General features: G+C 35.5%; 1 protein-coding gene across 17 annotated transcripts in view; it reads right to left on the bottom strand.

Moving 5' to 3' along the window:
• Positions 1-13,590, bottom strand: part of pum (pumilio) — a 685,135-nt gene that overhangs the window by 668,388 nt on the left and 3,157 nt on the right. For 15 of the 17 annotated variants that reach the window (XM_074127672.1, XM_074127673.1, XM_074127676.1 and 12 more), the window contains exons 2-4: positions 12,012-12,134; positions 10,063-10,179; positions 8,041-8,118 (exon numbers count right to left, since the gene is read on the bottom strand). In XM_074127672.1, the coding sequence (XP_073983773.1) occupies positions 8,041-8,118; positions 10,063-10,179; positions 12,012-12,122 (306 nt within the window). In that variant the 5' untranslated portion in view covers positions 12,123-12,134. The remainder of the gene's footprint in view (positions 1-8,040; positions 8,119-10,062; positions 10,180-12,011; positions 12,135-13,590) is intronic. The other 2 variants (XM_074127674.1, XM_074127680.1) reach the window with 1 other exon arrangement.

The raw sequence follows: 13,590 nt of genomic DNA, 5'->3' as shown, positions 1-13,590 counted from the left end.
AGAAGAATTTTAATCAGTACAGTTTTTCGAATTAGGGTTTCGAAAACCTAAGTTTTGAAGTGGGTAAAATGTATTTTTGAAAAGATGCAACCAGAAGTCTGGTAAACATTAGAAAAGTGTTGATTTCCGGTTGATCGATTTGCCCACAATTCCAGGAATTTGAAACGGAAGTATAAATTATCTGCTTTTGGTTTTCCTTTAAGATTTTGTTTTGTATATAATAAATATTTCAATAACTATTATTTGTAATATTTATTCTAGAAAAAATTATTATAAAACTCACATAGTAATGGTTGTCTTATATAATCAAGAAATTGTGGTTACCTTAATCCCGAGTTTGAAAGAGGCGGAACACACGAATTTTTTTGAACGAGAAAGTTGTTTGCTATTTTTCTTTCCGAAAACCACATCGAAGCATTTTTTTTTTTGGAAACTCAAAAAGGGACAATATTCCCGCACAGGGGATTTAGATTAGCAATTTCTAATGACGGCAACTCTGCTGATATCCTAACATGACCAAAACAGCACCTTAGAACTAATTCACTCACAAAGAGAGTGCATAATTTTTTTGGAATTATTTGAGAGATTCATTATGCCTACAGCGAATTTTAAATTCCTATCACATTATACTCTATCACATTCCCTCGCAAGAATACACTAAATAAATAGGTTGAGATGTCAATAATGGGTTAGAGCCATGAAGGTTTGTGCTAATAACTGGGGGGGCCATCCAAGGGGTTCTAAAAAACCAGAGCGCTCTTTGAAGTGGCTTCAATGAAATGGCTAGTTTACTGTTTCAACAATCGAATAACAAATTTTACCGCTTGAAATGGTAGAATATTGTTGCAGATTGCGAATTAACGAGGTTTTTTCAACAGAGGTAAATGTTTTCGGAATCATGAACACAAAAAGTGAGTGCGAACATTAAAATAAAAAAAAAAATAAAAAATTGAAAAAATCGTAGTAAGTTCAAATGTCTGGGAGCCAATTACGACAAACTAGTAAGCGGAAGACGAATCAATACCTCATTTTCCGGATCATAGTCTACAAATTAACAATTAGAATAATGACCATCGAAGGATTTCTGCCGAAAAATAAATATTCTTGCAATAAAAGGGAACCTTTACAACCTTTACCTTTTTTGAAGGTCTTTGCGAGAAGGAGTGCATGATACACTGCATCAAGATTATACCCGACATAATTGCTACCCCTTCTCTCTTCGAAGAACTTTCCTAGAGGGAGGATTTTCCCATTTAATATGGGGTAGCCATGTTTAAAACTTCTAGGAAGCTTTGGAGGCGTGGCGTAAGTGGAGAGCAAAATTGAAATATTATTTCAGTAAAGACGACTTCCGGCCAATAAGTCTTAATAACGGAAGCGACAATTGTATCTAAACGGAAAACTAAGTTTTATATTAAACAGAGTTTCGAGACTTTTCTATTTACACACACAAAACGAACACATCTTTTGAACTCAATTAATAAACAAAAGAAAATAAAAACTATTACAATACTTCTCTTACCAAGAGTAAGAGAACATTTAATCAAGAAATATTTACAATTTAATTATTTTTCCTGGAACGATAAATAGGCGAGGAAATATTTATAAAAGGTTAGAAAAGTCAGTGGGCGGTGCTAAAGGCGATCCGCCCACTTGTAACAAATTTTTGTTATGTTTACATAAATTCCACATTAACATCAAAGTACTTATTTTATATTAAGAAATATTAACCCTTCGTTAACTCAAAACCATAAAATGCACTAGTTTTAAGAAAAGGTAAAAATTTTGGGTTAATACACTCATGGCTTTCAACTAAAAAGCTCAAGGTTCTCATCCAAACTCCAAAAATTTGAATCATATTTAATTCTTACCAATATTAAACAATAAAACAAATAATTACAGTGTAATGTAACCTCACACGAAGCCTACCCAATTCCTGTGAACTAACCTAAAACAATTTTTTAAAGAAAAACATACGAGGGTCGTTTGAAAAGTCCGTGCAAAAATAAAAACTACTTAATTTTTTGGGGTAAACCTTTTTTATTTTTCAACATAGTCTCCTTTTAGGCTTATACACTTCGTCCAACGCTGCTCTAGTTTGTTGATCCCTTCCGAATAATAGGATTTGTCCAAGTCTGAAAAATAGCCATTCGTTTCTGCAATCACCTCCTCGTTTGAATAAAATCTTTTTCCCGCCAGCCATTTCTTCATATTGGGGAACAAATAGTAGTCCGAGGGAGCCAAGTCTGGAGAATAGGGGGGGATGTGAAACGAGTTGGAACCCTATTTCCATTAATTTTGCGACCACAACTGCTGAGGTGTGAGCTGGTGCGTTGTCGTGATGGAAAAGGACATTTTAGTGGGCCAATCGTGGGCGTTTTTCTTGCAGCTCGGTTTTCAAATAGTCCAATAACGATGAATAATATGCACCTGTAATAGTTTTACCCTTTTCCAGATAGTCGATGAGGATTATTCCTTGCGAATCCCAAAAGACAGTCGCCATAATCTTTCCAGCCGAAGGAACGGTCTTCGCCTTTTTTGGCGCAGATTCCCCCTTGGTAACCCACTGTTTAGATTGTTCTTTGGTCTCAGGAGTGTAGTGATGTATCCATGTTTCATCCACAGTGACGAAACGACGCTTAAAGTCCGGCGGATTCGTCTGGAACAGCTGCAAACCGTCCTTGCAACACTTCACACGATTTCGTTTTTGGTCAAGCGTGAGCAATCGCGGCACCCATCTTGCGGATAGCTTTGTCATGTCCAAATGTTGATGCAAAATATTATGTACCCGTTCATTCGAGATGCCCATCGATTTTTTTGAAAAACACTCGACTTCCTCAATTCAAACGAATGCCAAACACAAAGAAATAGACCGATCTGGCTGAAACTTGGTGTGTGTTCTTCCAAGAGATGCTACTAACTAAACATAACCTCGATACGCGCCAGTGGTGCTATCTCTCTGACTTTGCACGGACTTTTCAAACGACCCTCGTATGTATGGAATTTTAAAGAAAAGTCTTGCAATCATTTTCGAAATAAAATGTACTAAACTATGGAGTAATGAGATTGTTCCCAACAAAATTTAATCCTCCTTACACAAGATCGTAAATTACAGAAAAATGTAAACTTTAGAAGGAATCATGCGGCCCAGTTTTCAGATGATGCTCTTAATCGAGTCTTCTGGGAAGGTGTGGGAGTTGGAGTAGTAGCATTAAGGTGGAATATTCGATTTCCCGATTTTATTTGAGGTTTATTGGAGAGGAGCCTGATTGGTAACCGATGTTGGGATAGGCCACAGAAAAAAATCATTATTTTAAAATATTACAACATTTAAGACGTAACAAGTCAAAGAATGCGACGGACCGACCCTTTAGTGAGTTGATAAGACAATAAGGAAAGAATAATTTTGTAATTAGAGCAAATCCCCTACATATCATCAAAACAGTGAGTGATGATAGACAGAAAGAGGTGTGAAATCAAGTGATGCTGCATCTAGTATTCTAGCTAAAAACTTGAAATCATTCAAAGATGTTATATACTCATCTTCACTGTATAGGGAGAGCCCAGTATGTATGCTCAATAGAACTAAAAGTCTAACTGGTGCTCATCTTGAAAGATGTAATGTACTTAGCCACATTAAAAGAACTGCCACAAGGATATTTTTTAAAAAATCCTACGCATTATTCGCATTGCCACTTTATGAAGACATAGTGGCTTCAAAGATTGTCAGAAATGAATCTTCTACATAAGAATGCCACGAAAATCGTAACGTTTTTAGGCTATTTCAGGGGATGAAACAATTGAAAAAAGCGATTTCATCAAACTGATGAAACATATGGAAGCTATTTAGAAAAAAATTATTAAAATTAAAAAAAAAAACTTTTTGTACCATTATTAGTGAGATTTTATGTGTGCATCACCTTACTAACATAATATACTTAATAATTATTACGAATTATTAAATATAAATGTAAAACAAAGATGCTGCAACCCTCATAAATTTTTTAAAAGATAATTGCCTTTCAAATTTTAATAAATATAACCCAATTTAAAATGAGTAATCAAAGATGGTCATCACTTGTAATGTTTTCTTAGAATAATCGTTTCATTAATAATAATATTTTGTACTAATTTCTTCTTAGTGTGATCAAATCCTATAATTTACTTTCAAACAATTGCTAATTTTATATTTAAAAATGATTCCAAAGAAAGTGGAAGAAACAACATATTTTACCATTGCAATTATTGAAAACAGTTTATATAGAAATAATAATTAGAAATCTTTTAATAATATTAATTAATATTAATAAAGTCAAAGATTTTTCAAATTTAATATCGTATAATTAAACTTACAACTTCAAAGAATATTCTGCTCTATTTTCAACAAAGAAATCAGCAAAAACTGAACATTAACGGTGGAAGACATTTTTCTACAAGTAGTGCTATCATGTGGCCAAATGAATAACTACTAAGCAAACACAATAAATATTGCCTTGTTTATTTTTATTAATAATAAAGCAAAGAAATAAAATCATCTTGCTATAAAAAATATTTATTGAAACGAATTAAGTGAATCTATTTTTTCTTAAGATGAAACTATTAAATCAAACTAATAAATTCTGTTAATAGTAAAGTTTTAATTTAAATTATTTTTACCAATGATTGATAAAGACAAATCAACAATCAAGGCTTTAATTTACAATTTTGATTTTTCTTTAAAAAAAAACATTGAATTTATGCACGAAAGAATTATTTTAATAGGAACTGCATCTGCTTTAACTGAAGACAGTTGCTGCCAACCGAGCAAAAGATAAGTAATGCTGACAAATCAGTAATACGAATCTCAAAGTGAACAATCTGCGAACTAGTAACACTGTTTTACTATCTAGTGATTCTTTAAGCATTAATTATTTTTTGAAATTAAGCAACAAGAGGAAATTAAAAATTAAATAGTGATCAGCTAAAAATGAAGAGAATTACATTACCAACAACACAATTCCTACAATATTTTAAATTTTTACATCACTTATTAATGAAATTTCCTTATTCCTTACAACAATTCTGGAATTTGTTTACGAAGTTAAAGGAAACTGGAATACCTAACTTGTCTTAAATTGCTGCCAAAATGTTACATTTTTTTTAATTTATTTATTTTTTTTAACAGAACCACTGAATATATAAAAGGCAGAGTCTAGAGTACAACTGAACCTATCAAGCCCCCTCTAAAATTGGGCATATCTTTTCATAAAGTATCTTGATTTCCTAGGTGTACCCTTAGCCATCGGCATCATCAGCAATGGTTGTCCTACCAATTTCCTAACACTCATAAAAAAGAGACTTCAAAGCAAATTGATGATGCCTAACACTATGTTTAGGCATCCACATACCCACTGTACCTTCATACTAAACCATTTAAAATATGCATCATGAAGTGCAAGTCACAACTAATTACGAGGGTCGTTTGAAAAGTCCGTGCAAAGTCAGAGAGATAGCACTACTGGCGCGTATCGAGCTTATGTTTAGTTAGTAGCATCTCTTGGAAGAACACACACCAAGTTTCAGCCAGATCGGTCTATTTCTTTGTGTTTGGCATTCGTATGAATCGAGGAAGTCGAGTGATTTTCAAAAAATGGACGAAAAAGAATTTCGTGTGTTGATTAAACACTACTTTATGAAAGGCAAAACGCCTCAGGAGACTAAAGAGAAGCTTGATAAACATTATGGTGACTCTGCACCTTCGATTAGAACAAGTTTATAAGTGGTTTCAAAATTTTCGGAGTGGCCATATGGGCTCAAGTAACGCTGAACGTTCTGGACGCCCCTGTTGAGGTTACTACTCCAGAAATCATTGATAAAATCCATGATATGGTGATGGATGACAGAAGAGTGAAGGTGCGTGAGATTGCTAGTGCTGTGGGCATCTCGAATGAACGGGTACATAATATTTTGCATCAACATTTGGACATGACAAAGCTATCCGCAAGATGGGTGCCGCGATTGCTCACACTTTGACCAAAAACGAAATCGTGTGAAGTGTTGCAAGGACGGTTTGCAGCTGTTCCAGAAGAATCCGCAGGAGTTTAAGCGTCGTTTCGTCACTGTGGATGAAACATGGATACATCACTACACTCCTGAGACCAAAGAACAATCTAAACAATGGGTTACCAAGGGGGAATCTGCGCCAAAAAAGGCGAAGACCGTTCCTTCGGCTGGAAAGATTATGGCGACTGTCTTTTGGGATTCGCAAGGAATAATCCTCATCGACTATCTGGAAAAGGGTAAAACTATTACAGGTGCATATTATTCATCGTTATTGGGCCGTTTGAAAACCGAGCTGCAAGAAAAACGCCCACGATTGGCCCACAAAAAAGTCCTTTTCCATCACGACAACGCACCAGCTCACACCTCAGCAGTTGTGGTCGCAAAATTAATGGAAATAGGGTTCCAACTCGTTTCACATCCCCCCTATTCTCCAGACTTGGCTCCCTCGGACTACTATTTGTTCCCCAATATGAAGAAATGGCTGGCGGGAAAAAGATTTTATTCAAACGAGGAGGTGATTGCAGAAACGAATGGCTATTTTTCAGACTTGGACAAATCCTATTATTCGGAAGGGATCAACAAACTAGAGCATCGTTGGACGAAGTGTATAAGCCTAAAAGGAGACTATGTTGAAAAATAAAAAAGGTTTACCCCAAAAAATTAAGTAGTTTTTATTTTTGCACGGACTTTTCAAACGACCCTCGTAGTCCATACCCACTGTACCCCCAATGTGAGAAAACGCACAGCAAGATCATTACTTTTTTTTAAATCAGAAAGGATTAAACTTGTAAAAATAAATCTTATATAATCGCTAAAGAAATAATATAATACTGTTAAGGAAGATGGATCACAACTCCGGTAATCTACGACCATAAGAAAAACTATTAGATGTTCTCGGTTACAATGAAAGTAAGATACATGATACATATTACTTTCACTAAAAATATTATATCTTAAGATGTAGTAATGTATAATAAAACACAATTACTAGTATAAGTAATCTCTTAAATGATTTCAAATAATTGTTTCATTGAAAATAATTTATGTTAATTAAAACCAAACCTAAATTTACTTTATTTCTAGATAGATAAACAAGTTTTTTTTTAAAAGTGTAATTTAACTTAGAACTTCTGTAAAATTACACAATAAGAAAATTCTTGGATTTATTTTACAGAGCTAACAATGACTCGAACCTCAAATAGTCTGTGCTCTCTTCTTCATGGGCAATTCACTGAAGATTTATTTTCGAAACGAGGAAATACACTTATAATGCATCTTTCTTGCTAAACATTAAATGAATACAAAATAACTGGCTATTAAGGGAAGGGATTTAGCTATACGGTTAGCGCACTGGACCTCCCACGCGGAGGTCCTGGGTTCGAATCTAGCTGCTGACCTCTTAGATTTTCTCTTCCTAGGAGCTTCTTACGGCTCACTGCTCGGTGATGGACAGTGTTGTCTGTAACGAGAGAACACTGTCCGGAGGCCGGCAGTGCACTGAAAAAAAAAAAACTCCGGGCGCCAATAACCTTAGAAGTTGACGCGCCTTAAATCATAAACAAAACAAAAAAAAAATACTGACTATTTATTGGAGAGTAAAATTCGAGTTATTTAAATTATAAGAATTACTACCAACTTTAAACTGTCAAAAATGCTAACATTCACAACTGCTGAGTAACAAAACAAATTAAAACCGTATTGACTTTGTTATTTACTGTAACCCCTTTATACCATAAGCTGGATGCATTCTGTCTGACATTTCAAAAAGATGTCTTTTCCAAAAATTACTTGTTACTAAGTTTTTGCTTAGAAAAAATCAAATTAAAGCAACTGTAATGTAACATTCACGATTTTTAGAAAAATAAAACCAACATAAAACCTTTCAAATTTGTTTTTAACGCCATTTAAAAAATAAATAAAAATATTTCGACATTTTTATAAAGTAAATATAAACTTTCATCAATTATACTAAAACTAATACTGATATTTAACACATACCTGGCCATTTCTTGGTTGCATTTCTGCCAACTGTGAAGTACTTCTTAAATCTTGATACATGACTGCGTCACCTGCTCCCTAAAGAAAAGAAAAACATAGATGTGTATTTTAAAGCACTAACAATGCCAAAATATTATGTAAGCAAATAGTATATACCACGACTCTATAAGCAAAATAGCTCTAACATAGCCCCTCCCAAAATGGTGTCAACAATCAAATAAATTATTTTTGTTATATTTTGTCTTCATTTATTTATAAAAATGCTAAGCAATAAATTTTTACTAAAATTTACTGAAAAGATACTTAATTGTAACCATAATTTTAAATAAATGAGGTAATCTCAAAAGGTATTTATAGGATTTTATAACAGTGTCACATTTATTGTATTGGAGAATTAGACAAATATCACTGATCAAAGTTAAAAACGAGGCGATTAAAACATTGTAAATAAAATGCAAAAATTGATCAAACATTTTATTGAAATTTTAGACTAATTTATTTGTGTATCTGATGCGGAAAGTGATTCTTTTTTTTTATTTACGAGTATAGAACGTGTTAATTAAATGAAATATTTCAATTAAAAAGTATCGATTTATTAAATTTGTTACCATGGAAACAGTTGTTTAATTTAATTTAGGTAATGTTTTAATTTCAATTATTTTATTTGAAAATAAGAACAATTTTGATGTACCCAGTGTTGAAATGTTTTTCTTACGTTTTGTGTATTATAAGACATGAATGAGCATTTACATTCTTTCCCCTAAGAATTCCAATTCCCACCAAGGATATCTTGCAATGACGTTTGAACTTCCCCAGCATGTATAGTGCGAGAAGGATTTAAGATACAGGTCGTAAGCAGTAATGTATAGTAATCCCTATTTTTTTAGGTGGAGCCTTACGTCCAACTACCAAAATTTTTGTTCCAATTGTTTTAAAATTTGAGTCCTATTTACGAATCTGATTTTTTTTAAATTTATTTTGTAATTTACAATCTGTATAAATATATACAATAAGTGAATAGGAGGTGAATGAGATGAATTGGTGCGGGAAGAGCAGGAGGAGAGAAGCTACCCAGCACACTCTATATGAGATAGAGGAATGTGAAGAGGAGAATATGAGTGGGAGAGAGTAGAGATTTAGTTCTTCAGACCTCAAGGAAGTCGCGGGGCCACTGGTGATTCAGTCGTTGAGGAGTATTGTTAGGGATGTCAGAGGAGGCGAGAGATAGTACAAGAGGATTTGAGCAAGTAGAGAGAGCAGTATGGAATTTTTGATACTTAGTCTTGGCGAGTTGGTCTATGAAGGGAATGTTGAGGTCGGTGTGAAGGGTGAGGTTAGTCACCGTAGAAAGGAGCGTCAACTATCTGTCGGCAGGAGTTTAGACTGAAATGTCTCTGTACAGTCCGTATGTTTGTAGGTTTGGCTGAATCCCACAGCTCTAGTCCTGTATGTCCACATAGGTTTGAGGATAGTATTGTATAGTAATCGTTTGAGTTCAATAGGTAATTTGGAGCGTCGTCCAAGTAGTCTGTAGAGCAGTTTCGCACGTTTTGTCATTGCTTGTCTTTAAAGTCTAGTGTGTGGGTTCCACGTGAGTCTTTTGTCTATGTAGAGCCCAAGGTAGCGCACCAGATATGTGCAAGGAAGAGGATTGCTGTTGAAAAGGATCAGGTGGACAAGAGCCCCGCCGGAGAGTAAACGTGGCATGCTGGCATTTCTGTGGGTTCATTTTAATTCACCACTTCTTTGCCCAGGAACGAATCTGAATAATACGAGTATCTTTTTCCCATCAGTTTAGACCGAGACCTCTAATCCTTTGACACAAAAATACGCAACATGCTCTTAAATGAGCCTCCCTCAAAATGCATCGCGTAACATCCTGTCTTAATTAATATTCAATGTGCATATTTACTACAGGTTAATCCAACAAATCTATTCACAAAGATTCTGGACTATGTATTTACTGCATTCGGAAAAAGAAAAAAAGCCGATTCTCAAATTAGTCAGCATTAGATAAGATACCTGGGATAAATTATGATGTGACCACTGTTGATCTTGAGGTCTCTGATATATGTAGCCAACCATGGCATCATCTTGTGCTCTGGTACGTCCAATGTCCACACCAGCACTTCCAACAATCTGCAATCAAGTAAATGCATTAAAAAAAAATTGATTGTGTTCAAATTAACCGTTATAAAAAGTTTTCAACATAAACCACAAAGAATCTAACCCATCCCTTTAATTGAAAATTTAAAAAATGAAGCCCATATGGGAAATAGTCAACAATGGTGTTCCATATTTTTTTACGAGTCAGCTTAATGAGTGTAATAAAAAATATAGCATATTACTAGGGGAGAATTAGTTCAGAGGTTAGTACTCCAACGGGGAGAGATCCCAGATTCGAATTTAGCAGCCTCTCCTCTGATTTTACTCTTCTCCGGTGATTGACAGGGTTGTCTTTAACGAAGAACCCAGTTTTGAGGGTGGCAGAGCATTGACAAAAAATAGCTCCGAGCGCCAATGACCTCGGGGGGAAAACAATTCTCGTTTTTGAATAAAAATATTTGTCTTGGACAACCATTATTTGGAGAGAACATGAAAAGAACTGGGTGATGCTTCCTGGGGTCAAATACAGCAAGAGTGTCATGCCCTTGCTGTGTAAACAAAGAACCAAAGAGACTCTGGGTTTGGGCAGAAATCAGATTACTCTGATCACATGCCAATTCACAGGGCACGGCAGGTTCAGAAAGCACCTGCACAAGATAGGGCTTTTTAGCTCGGAACCGATGTGCAGATTGTGGTCAGGAAGAGGAAGAAACGGCCTCTCACCCGTTATTCGATTGTGTTGCAATCAAGAGAATGCGCTACGACATCGTTGGTACCTTGAGACCAAAAGAGATTGTAGCGCAGAAGGAACTAGTAGGGAAAGCCTTCAACCTTCTTAGAAGGGGAGCTTTTCATCTACTAGACTTAGAGGGGAAGGCACAATAAGCCTCTTGGTGGCTGCGGTGCCATGGGGTATAGGTCCCGTCCCGCCCTTTAACATCTAATCTAATCTAGACAACCATTGAATAGGCATCAGGCACCGGCAACAGATGATGAATCCCTGTCTGAAGGACTGGACTTTGGCAAAATTAATGTTTTTGGTGAAAATGATTAGTACCGGGCGGAAAATGAGGAGAGCGATATGGTAGCCAGGATGAATGCAGTATCAATCTCATTTTGCGACAACGGATCTGTTACTCCGAGCAATTAATGTTTAAATTAAAATAATGAAGAGAAAGGATGATCCATTAAGTTTGGTTACGTTACAGAGAGCATGTAAGTAAGGGGTGTGACTGTGAAGCTGAAGTTCGCCTTTGGATTTGCAAAACCCATCTACCACACTGCAGGCTCTACATGTAATAAGTTTATAAGTGCAACTATTTTTAGACTAGGATAATCGCAGAGACACAAAGAACTCAAAATACGTGGCCAGTACCACTTCCCCAACAGGGCACTCCAAGTAATGGAGTTGGAAGTCCACCGTTCTAGAAGATTCTCCCAGGAATAAATAGGCTAAAATTTATCTAAGCAGTCTCAAGTTCCCAAGTCAGTTAGCAATCATTATCCAAGGATATTCCTTACGGAGCATGGAGCACACTCACGGTAAACTTAATTGAGGGTATTTCCACTTTTTAGACATGGTGAACACTGCAATATGCCAATTGAAGTGGTTCAAAAATCCTTGAAGGTCTATCCAGAAGTTGTAGAAGAAAATATCTTGCTAAGAAGCTTTTCATTCGACTTCTTAGGATGTAATACTTGGAAACGTCTCCAAGTATCAGACTATATACTTGGACAAGCACTGTGAGGGCAATATAATCCCTCCGGATCGCAATTTACCAAAAACCTTTTTTTTCACTTTTCTTCTAAAAAATAATAAGAATCTAAAGAATCTACTATTCCTCAACTATGTAAATGCGACTTACCTGAGCCTGGTTGGTCTGTTGTTGCCTTGCAGCATTCACTTGTTGATTGGGCACCATTCCGTTACTCTCCCCTAGCATTTCCCTAGAATCTCCCCCGGCAAGCCACTTCATTTGTTGTTACTGCTGTAACAACAAATAAAAAAAAAATTACAAATACTTTATTGTTGATGTTACAATAAATTCAATAGCCTTCAAAGAAGTCTTTAAGAATGACGTAGATTTTCTTTTTTGACAGCTTAAAGCAGCGTTTATTTTAGTTCTAAAATAATATTGTCAAAGCTTTTCATTTTTTTTAGTCATTGTTTTAGCACAGATTCGAGATAAAAGTTGTCTACATTGAAGAGGTGTCAGAAGGTACATTTAGAATATAAAATAAACTGTTTAAAGAAAGAAAAAAATTTATAATTATTGTATATTTAAGGTGGGCTGCTAGAGGGATTTCCGACAGATATGTAACCTAGTATGTAATGTCATTCTTTCTTTACACATTCCTATGTTAATTTAAAACCTAGTTAAGGTTCATTACTAGAGCTTCGAGACTCGCAATTATTCGCACCATTTACCTGGCAGTGCGCTTAGTCCTAATACCAAAATATTTGCCTGTTCAAGTGGGTTAATACAATGTTTTGATGATACCTTTGATTATATTTTATCCCCTAAAACATTATTGTTAATAAAAACTAAATTCAGTGCAATTTGGCCCTCCTAATCACTCAAGACATGCCACATCAAGGTGTTTGCTGACTAATGGAATTGCCATAGCAACAGTATCTATCAAACGTAAAACGAAATATGAGTCTTATTGCTCCGGTATCAACCTGAGAACAAACTAACATCTGTCATTAGATTAGAACCATAACAACATAATTATTATCCTTGTCTGGGACGATGTACAGACTATCAAGGGAGGCATGAAAGTGGCTGGGTGACGTCCCTTTTCGTAGGGATTCATACTTCCGACAATGAGGGCTCAGTTAGTGAGGGGCCAATGCTGGGAATATTCAAATTTCATCCACCACAGGGACTAAGGTGTTAGAATAGACCCAACATTTGTCCTGTATGTTGTAAAAAAAGATACTAGAAGAGGCTCCAAAGACTAAGAAGGAAATCCAGACAGAAAATCTTTACCCTCCAGGAAATAAGGTGGTTTAGCGTAGGCTAAACTAGGTGCTTCTTACAGTTCACTGTCCGGTGAATGGACAGTGTTGTCTGTAACGAGAGAAGACTTTCCGGAGGCCGGCAGTGCACTGAAAAAAGCTCCGGGCGCCAATAACCTTAGATGTTGACGCGCCTTAAATCATAAAAAAAAAAAAAACAGTGTCTCATTTCCCTGATTCGTTTAGAATTCTCAAGAACTACTTACAATTGGTCCATGACCAAAAGGAATGAATCTAAACATTGATGAAAGAAATCTATCACAAAAAAAACAATATTATTAGTCTGTAAAACTATAACCAGGATCTATGGTCAGCCCGAAATGCAGACCAAGAATAATGAAAAGATACTATGAATTTAAGAAAGGAAATTGCTAAGGAAGATATATGGCCCTTAATGTTTGAAAGGAAAGTGGCTAATCCGA

Source organism: Rhodnius prolixus, unplaced genomic scaffold (assembly GCF_049639745.1).
Source record: "Rhodnius prolixus isolate KJV_2025 unplaced genomic scaffold, Rpr scaffold_9, whole genome shotgun sequence".
In the NCBI taxonomy this organism is placed as follows: Eukaryota; Metazoa; Arthropoda; class Insecta; order Hemiptera; family Reduviidae; genus Rhodnius; species Rhodnius prolixus.
Note: the sequence above shows the minus strand (reverse complement) of the source record. Positions and strands in the feature narration are given on the sequence as shown.